General features: G+C 46.6%; 1 protein-coding gene and 2 non-coding genes across 9 annotated transcripts in view; 1 reads left to right on the forward strand and 2 right to left on the reverse strand.

Moving 5' to 3' along the window:
• Positions 1–17851, forward strand: part of PPP1R13B (protein phosphatase 1 regulatory subunit 13B) — a 79754-nt gene that overhangs the window by 38530 nt on the left and 23373 nt on the right. For all 7 annotated transcript variants that reach the window (XM_059685181.1, XM_059685192.1, XM_059685174.1 and 4 more), the window contains 2 exons: positions 6247–6366; positions 9009–9085. In XM_059685181.1, coding sequence (XP_059541164.1) covers positions 6247–6366; positions 9009–9085 — 197 coding nt within the window. The remainder of the gene's footprint in view (positions 1–6246; positions 6367–9008; positions 9086–17851) is intronic.
• LOC132223965 (U6 spliceosomal RNA) lies at positions 598–704 on the reverse strand. The gene has a single exon (XR_009450568.1). It is a non-coding gene; the product is annotated as a U6 spliceosomal RNA (small nuclear RNA).
• Positions 5070–5196, reverse strand: LOC132225122 (small Cajal body-specific RNA 11). Its single transcript, XR_009450793.1, has one exon. It is a non-coding gene; the product is annotated as a small Cajal body-specific RNA 11 (non-coding RNA).

The following is a 17851-nucleotide window of genomic DNA, read 5'->3' on the forward strand; positions in this document are numbered from 1 at the left end:
CCGCTAGTTGGGCAGTGTAGGTAATATGATTGCTGAATACAGGAAACTCTGCCAAACAATTTGGACTCTTAAAGGAAGGGTTGGATTTAGATAGACTGGGATATTCTAAGCAGGGCGCAGTGCGAAGGATGGGGGAGAGAAAATGTGTGTGCGCCTGAGACTGTTGAGAGACGGTGGGCAGCAGGGTGGAGACTAGACTAGCTCACGCAGCCTGGGCAGAGGGCAGCCTCCCTCCATCTGCGGCAGGAGGTGGCCGCTGGGCGGTCTGTGTTGGAAAGTAGGAGAGTGATCAGCTGGGACATTTTGAGTTCAGGATGATAATGAGATGAGCATCCAAATGGAAGTGTTTAAAGGGCACTTAGAGATAATCAGTGAAATTGTCCTTTATTTTTTTGCCCCACATTTTTAAAATTCAGGTATAATTGACAACATTATTAGTTTCAGATGTACAACATGATACAATATTTGCATATATTGCAGAAATGGTCACCACCATACGTCTACTTAACATCCATCACCATACACAGTTAAGGAATATTTTGGGGGAGATGAGAACTTTTAAGATCTACTCTCTTAGCAACTTTCAAATATGCAATAAAAAATATGGAACGCTTCATGAATCAGCCTGTTACCTTTGCACAAGGACTATGCTAATCTTCTCTGTATTGTTCCACTTTTAGTATACGTGCTGCTGAAGTTAGCACTTTTTATTTTTGTTATAGTTGACATACAATATTAAATTAGTTTTAAGTGTGTAACACAGTGATAAGACACTGTATAAAGTGATCAGCATAAGTCTAGTTCCCACCTGGCACCACACATAGTTATTACAGTGTTGTGGACCATAGTCCCTGTGCTGTACGTTGCACCCCTGTGACTAATTCTATAACTGGCAACTTGTTCTTCTTAATCCCCTTCACCTTTATCACCTACAGCCCCCCACCCCCAATCTGGCAACCATCAGTTTATCCTCTGTATCTATGAGCTTGTTTCTGTTTTGTTTTTTCATTTATTTTGGTTTTTTTAGGTTCTACATTTAAGTGAAATCATGTGGTATTTGTCTTTCTCTTTCTGATTTCACTTAGCATAATATTCTCTAGGTCCATCCATATTGTCGCAAATGGTTAGATTTCTTTCTTTTGTATATACATACCACGTCATCTTTATCCACTTGTCTATCGATGCATGCCTAGGTTGCTTCCATATCTTGGCTGTTGTAAATATGTTGCAGTGAACATAAGGGCGCATGTATCCTTTCAAAGCAGTGTTTTCGATTTCTTCAGGTAAATACCCAGAAGTGGAATTGCTGGGCATATGGTAGTTCTATTTTTAGTTTTTTGAGGAACCTCCATACTGTTTTCCATAGTGACTGTAACAGTTTGTATTCCTACCAACAGTGCATGAGGGTTCCCTTTTCTCCACATTCTCATCGCCCTGTTGTTTGTTGTCTTTGTGATAGTAGCCATTCTGACGGGTGAGGTAATAGCTCATCATAGTTTTGATTTGCATTTCCCTGATGATTAATGAGTGACATGGAGCATCTCTTAATGTGCCTGGCCATGTCCTGTTTGGAGACATGTCTATCCAGGTCTTGTGCCCATTTTTTAATCATACTCTTTGCTCTTTTGAGTTGTATGACTTCTTTATCTCTTTTGGGTATTAGCCCCTTATCAGATGTATCCTTTGTAAATGTCTGCTCCCATTTAGTAGGTTGCCTTTTTGTTTTGTTGATGGTTTTCTTCATGGGGCAAAAGCTTTTTTAGTTTGCTGTAGTCCTCTTTGTTTATTTTTGTTTTTGTTGTCTTTGCCCTAGGAGACGTATCCAAAAAGATAGTGCTGAGAGTGATGTCAAAGAGTTTACTGCTGATGGCTTCTAGGAGTTTTATGATTTCAGCTCTTACATTTGAGTCTTTAATCCGTTTTGAGTTTGTTTGTATATGGTGTAAGAAAGCGGTGTAGTTTCATTTATTTTTTGCATTTATCTGTGTAATTTTCCCAACACCATTTAATGGTGAGACTGTCTTTACTTTACTCCGGTGCTTCCTGTAGCGTAGATTAATTGACCATATATGCATGGGTCTGTTTCTGAGCTCCTGTTCTGTTCCGTTGATCTGTTTGTCTGTTTTTGTGCCAGTATCATGCTGTTTTGATTATTGTAACCTTGTAATGTGGTATGATAACAGGTAGCTTGATACCTCCAGCCTTGTTCTTTCTCAGTATTCTTTGGCTATTTGGGGTCTTTTGTGGTTCCATATAAAAGTTAGGATTGTTTTTTTCTAGTTATGTGAAAAATGCCATTGCTATTTTGGCAGGGATTGCATTGACTCTGTAGATTGCCTTGGCTCATATGGGCATTTTAATGATATTTTTTCCAGTCATGAGCATGATATATCCTTGCATTTATTTGTGTCTTCTTCGGTTTCTTTCATTAATATACTGTAGTTTCCAGAGTATAGCTACTTTACCTCCCTGGTTAGATTTATTCCTAGGTATTTTATTGTTTTGGTGCAATTGTAAATGGGATTTTTAAAAAAATTCTTTCCAATTGTTCATTATTGTATAAAAAATGCAACCAATTTCTGAATATTAATTTTGTATCCTGCAACTTTACTACATTCATTTATTATTTCTAATAGTTTTTGGGTGGAATCTGTAGGGTATTCTGTATATATATTGTATCATGTCATCTGCAAGTAATGATAGTTTATTTCTTCCTTTCCGCTTTGGATGCCTTTTATTTCTTATCCGGTTGCTGTGGCCAGGACGTACAGTAATGCTATGCTGGATAAAAGTGGTGAGGTTGGCCATCCTTGTCTTGTTCCTGATCTTAGAGAAAACGCGTTCAGATTTTCAGCATTGAGTATGTTACCTCTGGGTATGTCATGTATGCCCTCTAGTATGCTGAGGTGTGTTCCCTTTACTCCCATTTCGCTTAGAGTTTTTATTATAAATGGATGTTAAATTTTGTCAGATGCTTTTTTGTTGTTGCACATTTATTGATGTGATCATATGATTTTGGGCCTTCATTTTGTTTTTGTGGGAACCAACCTTGCATCCCTGGAATAAATCCCACTTGATCATAATGTGTCACCTTTTTAATGTATTGTTGAATTTGGATTGCTAATATTTTTGTTGAGGATTTTTGCATCTGAGTTCATCAGGGATATTGGCTTGGTCCCCAAGTCCATTTGAAATCAACCTGTGACTTTATCTCATCACGATGAGGATGGTCACCTCGGAGCGCAGAGGGTCACGGCGTGCTGTATTTGCCATGGCTGTTCCACATGCTCTTCCCGTTGTCTAGAAGAATCCCTGGCACTCGCCCTGCTTTGCTTGGCTAAGCTCTACATTTTGCCTCTCGTCCCTTCCTTGAATCCTGGAGGGTGTTAAAGGTCCCTCCGCCGGCTCCAGTGCTGCCATAGGATTTATTAGAACATGACAAAGTAGCCTTCATGGCGCCCATTAGACTAAACCCCAGGGGGTGGGAGGTGCCTCTTCACCGTGGTATCCCCAGCGCCCGCCTGGTGCTCATCACAGGCCCTTGGCAAACACGGAGGCCACTGAGTGACGTGGAGCAGCAGCGCGGGGCCTTGAGGAGATGTGTCCGAGTAGATGAGAGGCAAAGGAAGGGGGAGCTCTGTAGCCAACAGCCTGTCTCACTCTCTCACCCTAGAGCAGTGGTTCTCAACCTGTGGGTCGCGACCCCTTTGGCGGTCGAACAACCCTTTCACAGGGGTCGCCTAAGACCATCGGAAAACACATACAATTACATATTGTTTTGTGATGAGTCACGATGCTTTAATGATGTTCAGTTTGTAACAATGAAAGTACATCCCGCCTATCAGATATTTACATGACGATTCATAACAGCAGCAAAATTACAGTTATGAAGTAGCCACGAAAATAATTTTATGGTCGGGGGTCGCCACAACATGAGGACCTGTGTTAAAGGGCCGTGGCATTAGGAAGGTTGAGAACCACTGCCCTAGAGGAACCTTTAAAGTAATATTTGGGCTTCAGAGAGCCCTGCGTAACAGTCACTGCATCTGTGACTCCCGGCACGCCAGTGCGATCGCTATGTCACAGATGTCATCCAGTGTGGCTGCCAGTGCCTTTGGGAAGAAAATAGTTCTCTGTGGGCCTGCGTATTCGTTTGCCAGGGCTGCCATAACACGTACCACAGCCTGGTGGCTTACCCAACAGAAACTTACTTTCTCGATTCTGGAGGCCAGAGGTCTAAGGCACCGTGTCAGCCAGCTTGGTTTCTCCTGAGGCCTCTCTCCTTGGCTTCTCAATGGCCACCTTCTCCGTGTCTCTGTCCTGATCTCCTCTTATAAGGACACCAGTCATATTGGATTAGGGCCACCCTAATGGCTTCACTACCTTATTACCTCTTCAAAGGTCTTATCTCCCAATGAGGCCATGTTCTGAGGCTCGGGGGTTAGGTCGTCAGCATAGAACTCAGCTCAGCCCCTGACAGTCGTTAACTTGCGGTTTATTACCCTGCTCTGTGGCTCCTTCCCCACACAGTGCCCCCTCGCATGCAGTCAGGAGGGAAGGTAGACCCTTCGTGCTTCCTTTGGTGGGATTGCCTCCTGGTTTGCTCTCTGCCTTATCCAAGGACCGAGGCTCGCCTGAGGGGGTGTGTGCGCTGTGTCACAGGACGGTGTCGGGCAGTGTTTCCGCTTTGAAACAACCACTGAACCTTCTTATGTAAATAAAGGGAGTGACGCTTAGTGGACTTTTCTATAAATTTTGTTAATTCGTAAGAGAAAACAATAGATTTTTATAGGCCTATGTACGTGAGTGTTACTTACAAAACTAAATTACGGAATAATTTTTACTTTATTGTTCAGTTTGTGCTCGTTTTTTGCTGTGATACCCATTCTGAGTTGCACTGAGCTAAGCTCACAGATTTCATTTTCAACAGAGATGCGACCATTTCTGTCCTTGCCCTCAAGTCTGCCGAGTGAGGCGAAGCTGCCTGCACACGCAGGAGGCGCAAGGCCACAGCACAGTGTGGTCATGTCTCTAGGAGTGACAGGATTTTCTTCTCTCTCTTTTTTAAAATTGTCCTCTTGTGCCTTTAAGAGCCAGCCCTATACTCAGGACGCCCTCCTAAACACAAGGGAAGACCGCTGTATGTCCCGCCAGACGCCCCTGTTCCAGCTGAGCAGGAGCAGAGGGGCAGGGTGTCCTTCCTATGGGAACCTAGAACTTACTGAGGGCACCTGCATCACCCCTTGCTTGTTTGATAGGGTGCGCTCCCCAAGTCCTCAGACTGAGCAGAAGGGAGGAAAAATACTGTTCCATTTTGTTCTGTCTCTCCCCAGACCATTTCTACAAGCCTTGGGACTTGCTAGTATCCTTCCTCAAACTGTCAAGCAAAGCAATAGTGGGAATACTTCAAGATTTCATTTTTCCCCCCTTTAAATTGAGATAAAATTCACATAATATAAAATCACCATTTTAAAGTGTACAGTTGAGTGGTTTTTAGGACGTTCACAGTGTTGTGCAACCATCACCAAACTCTGCAGCTCCCCACCCCTTCCTCCTCCAGAGCCAGGCAGCCACGGTGTCACCCCCTGCTCTGTGGACTTGACACTCCAGGCCCTCGTAGAAGTGGGATCATGCAGTGTGTGGCCTCCTCTGTGTGGCTGCTTACACTTAGAATAATGTTCTCCAGGCGCATCCATGTTGGAAGCCTGTGTTAGTACTTAATCCTGGTGTGGGCTGGACGGTCACGTTGTCTGATGGACCACATCTTATTCACCTGTCCAGAAGTTCATGGGCGTTTGGGTTGTTTCCGCTTCGGGCCCCTGTGAATAAGGCTGCATGAGCAGCTGTGTGCAGTGCTGTGTGGGCTCACTGCCTTGCGAGGCAGGGTACGTCCCATCACCACGTGCAGCATTTTAATGAATAACAGGTCCCGCCAGTTTTTGATACGTTCCTTTGAAGAGGGGGAGGCATACTGCTTCATGACAAATATTGTGAAGGGCATTTTTCCCCAGTGTTGCCTATTTAATGTTGGAAAATTGCTTTTATGTTTACTTCTTGTGCTTATTAGTTACCTACATTATTGTCCATTCATATTCCTGCTTTATTTCATTAAAGTTAAAGTTTAGTGCTTGTAATAGTCTTGAATTCTAATTCATGTGTGTATTTATTTAAATTTATCTTTATTTTTTGCTTTGGGTAGGAGTTCCACTGTTTGTTTCTGAGATAAATGAGATGTGTTTTTTCCAGAGCGCCCCATACCTTTTGATCACATGATGTATGAGCATCTTCAGAAGTGGGGGCCGCGGAGGGAAGAAGTGAAATTTTTTCTTCGCCATGAGGATTCCCCGACCGAGAGCAGTGAGCAAGGTACATGAGTGCTTTCCCTCCCTTTGTTAAATTTTGCCATAAAATTTAATTTAGAAATAGGAATAAGTATTAAAATAAATTACTATGCTGTGTTGCCCTTCACTCACAGTGTGAGAGGGAGAGTTGGTGTCTCACACTCCTCTGACCTCTGTTCTTGCCGTTGAGTTATTTCACAGTCCAGGCGCCTCGCCCTGGCTCCCTCTCAGGACCATCGCCCAGGAATGCGCTCAGACATGCTGTTCAAAGGAACTGCTTTTGACAGATACCAGATGGATCAGATATCTAGGGTTTAAGAGTAAATAAAGCCATGAAAGGATTAGAAAAATGCTGAGAAATATGTTTTATTTTTCAAGTGGACAGGACCTTTCTAAGTGTAGCAATAAACCAAAAAAGAAAAGACAAACTGAATAACAAAAAAAGCAAAAACTGTCTGTCTGGCAATAACCACCTTAAGCAATTTCAAAAAACAAATTATAAACTGGGGAACAGCATTTATGTAGCTCATTAGCAAAGGGCTGGTTTCTTTTACATATAAAGAGTTCCTACAAATTGATACAAAAAATGAAATAAAGTAAAACCCAGTTTAAAAAAATGAGCGATATACACAAACATGCAGTTCTCAGGAGAGAGAGTATCGTGGCCCTGGGATGTGACAAGACGCCCAGCCTCATCCTGACAGAGAAGAACTGTCCCACTGGCGAAGATGGGACACTTAGTAACAGTGTTGGGAGGACGCTGGGAACAGGCACTCCATGTGTCCGTGGGAGTGCCAGGCGACAGCTTTTGCAGAGGGCACTTTGGGCATATCTGTTCCGCTTACAGAAGCACAGACCCTTTCACCCAGCGATCTCACTTTTGAGAACTCGCCCTAAAGCTGTGCTACACACGTACAGGATGGTGGATACATGGTCACTCATGGGGCACCGCCGATAGGAACAGCCTACATGCCCACGGGGGCCTTGGGCTGAAAATCGTGCTGCATCCAACAGTGGGCTGCTCACAGCCGTGACTACAAGCCATGTGCCCCAACCCAGGTCCTGGACACACCACGAGGCTAAGCACCATGGGAAGCAGTATGCACACGGGACCTCTGTCTGACAGACAGCGTCCTGTTCCACACTGGCTGGTGCGTCTGAAGTGTCTGGAAGGGCACTGAGAAACTGGCAACGCCCGCCAGGCGGCTCTGTTAGCCGGAGTGTCATCCTACACACGAAAGTTTGCGGGTTTGCCTCCTGGTCAGGGCGCAAACTTAGGTTGTGGATTTGATCCCCCGTCGGGGCGCCTACGGGAGGCAACCGATCAATGTTTCTCTCTCACATCGATGTTTCTCTATCTCTCAGTGAAAACATACCCTTGGGTGAGGATTACAAAAAGAAAGCTGGGGATTGTTTATTGTTTGCCTGTTTGTTCCTTTTGCATTTTGAACTTTGGGAATATACTACCTCTTTTAGAATTAAAATTTAACCAGAAAAAGGGAATGTTTTTTTCTGAAAGCATATAAACCAGTGGTTCTCAACCTTCCTAATGCCGCAACCCTTTAATACAGTTCCTCAGGCTGTGGTGACCCCCGACCATAAAATTATTTTCGTTGCTACTTCATCATTGTCATGTTGCTACTATTATGAATCGTAATGTAAATATCTGATATGCAGGATGTATTTTCATTGTTACAAATTGAACATAATTAAAGCATAGTGATTCATCACAAAAACAATATGTAATTATATATGTGCTTCCCCCAGAGCTGAGGGACAGGCAGTCATCACCAATGGACATTATTTAAAAGGGATGGTATTTGAGTGTAAGTAAGAGATACCCCTCCCTAGCAGGGTGAGAGCCCTCTATATGGCAGCTAGAGAACAGCACAGAGGACATGTACTTGAGTCACCTTTCACACTCGGGAAACCGAAGCCTGGCGTGTAAAGTGACTCAACAAAGGTCATGTGCAGGGGACGGGCTAGTGCAGTGATGGCAAACCTATGACACGCGTGTCAGAGGTGACACGCGAACTCATTTTTTTTGGTTGATTTTTCTTTGTTACATGGCATTTAAATATATAAAATAAATATCAAAAATAGAAGTCTTTGTTTCACTATGGTTGCAAATATAAAAAAATTTCTATAGGTGACCCGGCACCAGAGTTAAGTTAGGGTTTTTCAAATGCTGACACGCCAAGCTCAGAAGGTTCGCCGTCACTGGCCTAGGGCGTGGGGAGTGGCATGTGGTGCTGGAGTCGGAGCCGCCTGGGCTCCCCGGCTGTGCTCCTTCCAGGGTGTGGGCTTGGACAAGTGCTTCGCTTCCCTGTGCCTGTTCCCTCCTCTGCAGGACACAGGGCTTATGGTGGATTGAGAGCAGCGCTGGGGCCCGGCCGGCGTGGCTCAGTGGCTGAGCGTCGACCTATGAACCAGGAGGTCACAGTTCAGTTCCCAGTCAGGGCACAGGCCTAGGTTGCGGGCTCCATCCCCAGTGGGGAGCATGCAGGAGGCAGCCAATCCATGATTCTCTCTCATCATTGGAGCTTCTCTCTCTCTCCCTCTCCTTTCCTCTCTGAAATCAATAAAAATATTTTTTAATTGTCCTTAAAAAGAGAACATGGTTTTTCTAGTATATTTTTAGTAAGTTTGGTCCTCTCATTTCTTTAGGTGGCCGTCAGACCCAAGAGCAGAGAGCCCAGAGGAACGTAATAAACGTGCCTGGAGAGAAGCGTGCTGAGAATGGGGTGAGCAACAGTGAATTGTATTGAAATTTTTTAAATGCTTTTTACAAGTACTAATTCATTTCGGTTATATTTTCTTCTTAAAGAATTATTATTTTAGTAGAAATGATTTCTGTTGAATATTTCACAACTTTTTATGAAGTATAAAGAGGCAGTCACTGAGTGGTCTCGCCTCTCCAGAGCCCGGTCTGTGCGCTGGGTCCCCTCGAGCGGAGCAGTGGCCTCCACGCGTGTCTGGAACAGCAGCTCTCGCTTGTGGGCGTGGGGCAGCGGCCTGGCCCCTGCCGGGTGGCTCAGTACCTGGGCTGGGAGGCGAGCAGGCAGCCGGCTTTGTGTCTTCAGTGTGGCTGCCTTGAGCTTTCTGTTGGGTTTTGAATGACACTGGCTAGTGGGCTGACGTCTCTGCAGCCGCGAGCAGGAGAGGCAGCTTCCTCTGCCACGTGGTGCGGAGTCGGCGAGCAGGCCCAGCGCTGGTTAGAGGTGGGCAGTGTGTCTAAGTGAGGGGTTCTTTTTAAGAAATGTCTGGTGTATGTTGAAAGAATGAGCAGGTAGGGACATTTTCAAAATAGTCTTTGCTGAAAATTGTAGTAATGACTTTTTCAAATAATGTTAAATCTGGAGAACTGGTTTCTTTTTCCAGCTCTGACCATAACCAGGTGTGTAGTCTTGGATACATGACTTCCTCCAGATTCTGGTAAAGAACTTGGGTCTGGAGTGTGAGGGCACTGGCCTCAGAACTTTCTTTTTTTTTTTTTTAATATATTTTATTGATTTTTTACAGAGAGGAAGGGAGAGAGATGGAGAGAGTTAGAAACATCGATGAGAGAGAAACATCGATCAGCTGCCTCCTGCACGTCTCCTATTGGGGATGTGCCCGCAACCCAGGTACATGCCCCTGACCGGAATCGAACCTGGGACCTTCCAGTCCGCAGGCCGACGCTCTATCCACTGAGCCAAACCGGTTTCGGCTCAGAACTTTCTAATGAGCTCACTTTGAGCAAGTCACCTTGCCTCTCTACTTTCCAACTCACTTGTATCAAATTGCTATTTAGTAATTTTATTGTGTACCGTTGTGGCTTTTTGTTGTTATTAATCCTCACCCAAGGATATTTTTCCATCAATGTTTTTTAGAGTGGAGAGGAGGGGGAGAGACAGAGAGAGAGAAACATCAATGTGGGAGAGACACAATGATTGGTTGCCTCCCGCACGTACCCTGACCAGGCTGGGGATCGAGCCTGCAACCGAGTACGTGCACTTGACCGGAATCAATCCCGGGACCTTTAGTCCCTAGGCCGATGTTCTGCCTGCTGAGCCAAACTGGCTAGGGCCCATTGTGGCTTTAAATGATATGCTTAAACCTCTGTTTCTCTGTGCTGTCAACTCTAAATCATATCCCTGGATCTCCCCCCGCCCCGCCCCATCTCCCCTGCCCACCTACTTCCAGCTCTTATACCTGTACCTCTGTGTTGCCAAGGTTGGTGATGTGTGTGAGCTTATCTAACTGCAGTGAAGCCTTTTCTCCTTTGTCTGTAGTTGGTTATAAAGTTGAAGCCCATTTTAGATTTTGCAGCCATCCACTGCAGAGCCAAGTGATATGCTAGATTGTATTTTCTTCTCTGTGGTTCCACCCTCCTAACCCTTGTGCTGCTCAGGAGAACTGTCCTAATGTCGATGATGGATTCTCCTCCCTTACCCTTCAGTTCCTGAAGGTCTTTTGTCAGACCCTCTTGTCAGTCTGCCACAGGACATACTGTCCAAAATGGAGCCCCTGTGCGTCTGTAGGCATGCGCTTCAGGAAGTCTTGACAGGAAAAGGCCCAGACCCTGTTGGTAGAGCTTGTGATTCAGGTGGTCTGGGTGGGACCTGGAAAACTCCCCAGAGGGCTCTCTCATCCCGCCGAGTGTGGGACCCCAGGCCCCCAGGCCCATATGCATCAGAACTTCTGTCCAACAGAATTTTGAAGATCCTGTTGAGTTCTGAGATCTCCCTGACGTTCAGGGGAGGGGAAATAAGTACATCAAACAGGCTTCGTGTGGAGGCGGGATGTGCACATGTGTGATGAAGGGAAGGGCCCCAAGGAGAGGGTCCCAGGGGTGTAAGGCAGGGAATTCTGAGGTGTGATGGGATGGGCCGTGGTCGTTTCTTGCAGATGAAGTTGTTTCTTGTTAACATGGAGGTCATGTTTACTTTTCAAGATCAACAAAACTGAAACCTGAAACCTAAATTAAATGTGTTTGCAGCCTTTATGTGACTTGTAATTAGAGGGCGAGTCTAGAGGTATACCTTACTGCTGGGAGCATTACATCAAAGGTGTTACGTATTTTATGGCCTCACACCTGCCTTTTAAGCCTAATAATACACTACCTCTGTAAAGCACTTTATTGTCTACAGAGCACTTTTTTGTGCACTTTTAAAGTTAATGTGGTATTCAAAACGTCTTTCTCCAGGATGTTTTTGTGTATACCCTGGCTATAGAGACATGGCACATGGAACGTTGTAGACTTGTGGGTGGACAGCAGCTGGGAACGGATCAATTGACAGCTGAGAGAGGTGGGCGTGTGCTGGGAAGAGGACAGGGTGCTGCTTTGCAGTGATGCATGCCCGTGACCAGCTGCTCAGCCAGGAGGCTGAGAAATAAAGGCCCAACCCCCTGGCAGAAGTCTGGTGGGCCCGGAAAACTCTCCGTGCGACTGTTTCCTGCTGGGTTTGGGAACCCCAGGCCACATGCACACGTTGTCATGAGCACCCAGAGCTCCAGTTGTCCAACAGAATTTTGAAGCTCTGGTTTGACCTTGTCTATAAAGGCAATTTGACTTGCTCTCATTGTCTAGGCCTGTTTTGGGCATCCAAGACCACCCCATGCCACTGCTTTACTAAGACTTACAGGGCTCAGGATAGTCGTCCTCCTGGCTGTGACTTTCTGCAGTGGGGAGGGCACAGCGCAGGTCCACGCAGGGAAAAGGCACATGGGCGAAGCCTGGAGGAAATGATGCCAGGCTTCCGGAGTCCTCTCCCAGTGGAGCCACACAGGAAGTGCTTAATTCCGCCAGTAGTGAGCTGTGACAACATGTGCAATGATGTCACCAGGACGCTCATTGGAGGGGCCAGGGCCCAGGGATTTTACTGGGAGCTGCTCATATAGGCAGCCTCTATCTAAACAGGGGTGAGGACCCTCTGGCCTGCGGGTCACGCAGGCTCATGAAATCATTTGGTCTGGCCCTGCCAAGGCATTAGGGGTTAGTTAATTAAATATTTGACCAAATATAGCAGGCTAATTTTTAAATTGATAACTTTGTATGGCCTGAGAATCTATCTACACAAATAAAAGAGAAACATGCAAATTGACCATCCCTCCACTATGCCCACCAGCCAATGGGGCAATATGCAAATTAACCCAACAAAGATGGCGGTTAATTTGCATACACAGGCGCGGAGCGAAGACTGAAGACAGCGTAGAAGGAAGCCAAGCACTGCAGAAGGGAGCAAAGCAGCAGAAGAGGGAACGGAGCTGAGGCAGCGGACACAGGAGGGAGTGAGGCAGCGGAGACGGGAGGGAGTGAGGCAGTGAAGACAGGAGGGAGCGAGGCAGCAGAGACGGGAGGAAGTGAGGCAGCAGAGACGGGAGGGAGCGAGGCAGCAGAGACGGGAGGAAGTGAGGCAGTGGAGACAGGAGCGAAGCCCCCGTCTCTGCTTCACTCTGGCCTCAGGAAGCCCTATTCTTGCAGGAATAGGCCCGAGGAAGTCCTATTCTTACAGGAATCTTCCTGCAACGGGCCTCTAGTATATATATATAAAAGCCTAAACAACTGCTTAACTGGTAGCTATGATGTGCACTGACCACCAGGAGGCAGACACTGAACACACAGGCATGGAAACATGGAACAGACTGGTGAATCTCAGCGGGAAGGGGGAGGGTGGGAAGAGATTAACCAAAGATCTTATATGCATACTAGAGGCCCAGTGCACAGATTTGTGCACCAGTGGGGTCCCTTGGCCTGGCTTGCGGGGATCGGGCCGAAACCGGCAGTCCAACATCCCCCGAGGGGTCTTGGATTGCGAGAGGGCGCAGGCCAGGCCGAGGAACCCCACTGGTGCACGAATCCGGCCACTAGTGATATAATAAATATCCAAATGGCCCTTGGTAGAAAAAAGGTTCCCCACCCCTGATCTAGAAAGTACCAAAACTCCAGACTCCCAGAAGGAAAGCAGGTGTTTAACACAAATCATATTATTTACACAATGGTTTAGGTGCAGTGATCCATCCTCCTCCTCCTCCTCCTCCTCCTCCTCCTCCTCCTCCTCCCCCCTCCCCTCCTCCTTCTCCTCCTCCTTCTCCTCCTCCTCCCCCCCCTCCCCTCCTCCTTCTCCTCCTCCTCCCCCCTCCCCTCCTCCTTCTCCTCCTCCTTCTCCTCCTCCTCCCCCCTCCCCTCCTCCTTCTCCTCCTTTCTTAATAGTTCTGGGAATGGTGGGAACCCTCTCAAATTTCAAGTGCCCAGGGGTCAGCCAGGAGCCAGCCTTGTAGGAATAGTCTCTCAGACTAGCCGGCTCGGGCGGCGCCGGTGTGAACTCTCCTGAGCAGCACTGCTTCCCTTGGGTGTTCGGGAAGCCCCCTTTTCCTGTCCTCAGGCAGCCAGGCCAAACCTGAGCCACTTTCTGCTCGAACCCTATACACCCAGTTAGTGGCTAGGGTCAGTTGGTCCTGCCTCCTGTTTTCATTTAAGAGCTTTATAATTTTAGCTCTGACATTAGGTCTGGGATCCATTTTGAGTTATTTTTTGTATATGGTGTGATGTAGGGTCCAAATTCATTCTTTCACATGCAAATATCCAGTTATCCTAGCCCCGTTCAATGAAAAGACCGTTCCCTGCTCATTGCATTGTGTTGGCACCTTTGTTCAAGCAGTTGGCAATGAGGTCAGAGTTCTTTCTGGAAGCGTTTATTATTGACGTGGTCACTCAGTCCCCCTGTCTTCCAGATGGTACCCAGGACTCAACGGCGCCGATTGTCTCCCAGGCCAGGTCAAGTCTCAGTCGTCCAGAGAATAGACTCCAGACTCCTGCCTGGCTGTGGCCCGGAGCGAGGAGCTGGGGAGGCCGTCCAGGAACTCCACCGTGGCTTCAGTGCCTGCCACTCGCTCGGCCTGTTCTAGGCGCCCTCCACTTCCCTTCTCTTTCCAGGGGCACATGGTGCTGTCAGTCCCAGTCCTTTGAAGATTCTGGGATGTAAGTGGGCCATTTATCCAATTTCCTGTTTCTAGCTGAGGATTGTCTCAGACCTACTAGGTCAGTTCCTTCTCATCCATTCTCTTTCAAGCTTCTAACAGTGTTGTCTCCACTCCTGCTATTCCTCTGTGTATTGTGGTTTCACATTATTTGATGTTAAAAATTCCTTTCTGTCATTTAGTGGAGTTTTGTTATTTAATAAAATTAGGATCAACGAATCCTCCAATTTGAGCAGAATTAGGTGTGGCTTTCTTTTCATTTCTCCCGTGGGGAATTGTTGGATTTACTGATTCTGAGGACTAGCCTCTGTCAACAATTCTGGAAGATTCCTTCCACATGCTTCTGTTTTCTTCTCCCGGAACTCGGTGAAGCACGCATGTCTTTCATTTTATTTTCCTCATCTCTTCATCTCTTCTTCATGCTTTACTTTCTTTGTCTCTGCACTGTGTTCTAGATAACTCCCCACCTTCCAGTGGATGCGCTCTGTCTGTCACTGTGCTTATTTGGCTGTGTAGCCATATAATGTGCTTTTAATGTTATGGGTGATGGAAAGGCAGGACACAGCCTGGGAGAGACTACCTGCAAATTCTATACCTGATAAAGGACTTGTTTCCAGAATATACAAAGACTCTCAAACTGAATAATAAGAAAACAATAGTTTTAAGATAAAAGGGCAGAAGATTTGAATTGATGCTTTACCAAAGGAAATATGAATGTCAGATAAGCACATGGGAAGGTGTTCAACATTTGTCTTTAGGAAAAGGCAAATCGGGAGCATCGTGAGGCCCACTGTTGTCTGTTGGAACGTCTGAATTAAAAGGCCCGATCATCACAGGGGTGGGCGAGACTGTGGAACCCTCATGCGCTGCTCTTGGGAACGGTCTGGTCTGGAAAACAGCTGGGCAGTGTTTTTCAAACTTGAACATAATAATTCCATTATATGACCCAGTAGTTCTACTCCTAAGGATGTACCTCAGAGAAAGGAGAGCACGTGTCCGCGCAGACTTGCACCTGCCCACGGCAGCTTGATTCGTGGTAGCCGGAGTCTGGAGAATGCCCTGATGTCTGTCAACAAGTGAATGGACAAACCGCCATGTTCTGTCCATACAGGGAAATATTACTGAACAGTAAAAGGAATAAACCACAGACCCCCGCTACCACGTGGAGGAATCTCAATCGTTTGCTGAAAGAAAGAAGCCAGACAATAATAGCACATGCTCCATGGTTCCATTTAGTAGGATTCTAGGAAGTGCAAACTAATTTCTGGTAACTGAATGTGGAAGGGGTGCCAGGAGGTGTGGGAGGAAGGGAGCACCAGGGTTTTTGGTGGGTAACAGGTTTGTTCATTTTCCTGATTGTGGTGGTTTCATGGTGCATATGTTTGTGAAAACGTCAGGTTGTACACTTTACTAGTAGATGTGGGCAGCTTTGCTGTCAATTGTACCGCAATAAAGTGATCTTTAAATTCATTAAAATTTTCAGTTCTAGAAGTTATAGTTCGCACTTTTCCACCTCTTTTTGGTTACTCCTTGCTGATACTTTAAGTTTTCTTATATTTTTTAAGCACAGTAAACATAGTTATTCTGTAACTAATAATCTTTATATTTGCATGTGTGACTGCTGCTGGCTTTTAGTCATGGTGCCTTGATCACGTGTGTTTTGCTTTTGGACAATGAACTGCTCATTTTCTTGGCACTTTACCTGTGAGCAGTTTTGAGTCCCGAATAAAGGTGGGATTTCCTAGAGGTTTGCATGTGCTCTGGTCAGTAACTGTGCACGCAGACAGGCTCACTGCGGTCCCCTCAGTGGTGACAGATGCTCGGGAGCTGCCCCTCCTCACTCATTCACTGTCACACTGAGGCTCTAGCACCCTGGGCCCTGAATGTCTGTGGGCACCTCCTATTGAACTCTCCACCCTGGCTGATCCTCGTTTCTCTTCCTTAAGGCTCCGAGGGATGAGTCTTCAGGTGGGACAGGCCGTCAGGGCCCAGGCCAGCGTGGTTCCCCTTCGTACTCAGAGCTTTTGCTGTCTCCTTATGCTTGACCATTTTTTATCTAAAAAACAGCATTTTAATATGATTCAGACTAGCAATAAATCAATAAGTGTTTACCTTTTTAATAAGGACACAGTAAATGGCTGTTGGGCCAGCCAGTGTGGCTTAATTGTTGAGTGTCAACCTATGAACCAGGAGGTCACAGTTGGATTCCTGGTCAGGGTACATGCCTGGGTTGTGGGCTCAATCCCCAGTAGGGGATGTGCAGGAGGCAGCTGATCAGTGATTTCTTTCATCACTGATGTTTCTATCGCTCTCTCCCCTTCCTTTCTCTCTGAAAACAATAAAAATATATTTTAAAAAATAAATAAATGGCTGTTGGTTAGGATCAATAATATGTGCCTCTGCTGGGCCCTGTAAGAAGTCTGGGAGGGCAGTGCCTCCTGTGAAGTGGAAAGGCGCCCACCTGCTGCGGGTTATGGTCCTGACTGCTGTACCTACACTGAGCTGCGAGGCTCAGCTTTCTCGTCTGTGAAACAAGTGGTTCCTCACAGGGTTTCGTAAGCATCGAATCAGCTGTGGTAACTGCACTCAGGTATATGCAAGTGTCTGGCGACTGTGGCCAGTGCTCATGACATGTTGAATCTCTAGAATCCAGAGTTTGTTAAAATGACGGAGTTCTCTCCCATCTCTGGAAGTGACGTCAGATCCTGAGTGTCAGAACAATTGTATGAGAGATTCCCTAACGGATCAGGAAAGCGTTAGGAAGCAGATGGCATTGTGACCGGATCTCCAGGATTGGTAGGGTTAGAGAGGGGGAAGGGCGTTGTAGACTGAGGGAAGCAAAGGAAGTGCTGGCTCTGGGATGGAGAGGCGAGCCCTGAGCCCTGAGCTGCAGCTGGTTGTACTGGGGCAAGGCAGGCTCCAGGCAGAGGTGATGCTGGCGCCGGAGTAGAAGTAGGGAATTAGGGAGGAGGCCAGGTTAGAAGGAGAGGGAGGAGTCTGGTTTTACACGTGCGGTGGTTGAGGCCCTGCACGAGGCAGAGCATCCACACAAGAATGTGAACTTGGCCACGAGAACTGGATCTAGAGTCCTTGCAGGGTGGGGAACCTTTTCCTGCCCAGGGCCATTGGATGTTTATAACATCACTCAGGGCCGTACAAAACGATCCACTTAAAACTTAGCCTGCTGGATGTGGTCAGACATTAATTAACTCACCCCTGGTGCCGTGGCAGGACCTGACCAAATGATTTCATGGGCCTTATTCGGCCCGCAGGCCAGACATTCCCAGCCCTGCTCTAGAGACCAGACTGGCTCGACTCCCCACCAGCTCAGGTGTGCTCTCCCTAGACGCCGAGCACAAAAGAGAATGAGTAGGACAGGCTGTTCAACGACAGCATGTCACCTCGCTGACCTGAGGGCGTAGGGAACTTACTCCCCCCAGTAGTATTACAGTAGCCATGTTGTCTATTAAAGCCAAAGATGACTTATTTGGTTGAGTATTAAAATCTACAGTTTATCAGGATAAGAGCTGACATCTGAAGTGACCCAT

The sequence above is a fragment of the Myotis daubentonii genome, chromosome 1 (assembly GCF_963259705.1).
Source record: "Myotis daubentonii chromosome 1, mMyoDau2.1, whole genome shotgun sequence".
Lineage (NCBI taxonomy): Eukaryota > Metazoa > Chordata > Mammalia > Chiroptera > Vespertilionidae > Myotis > Myotis daubentonii.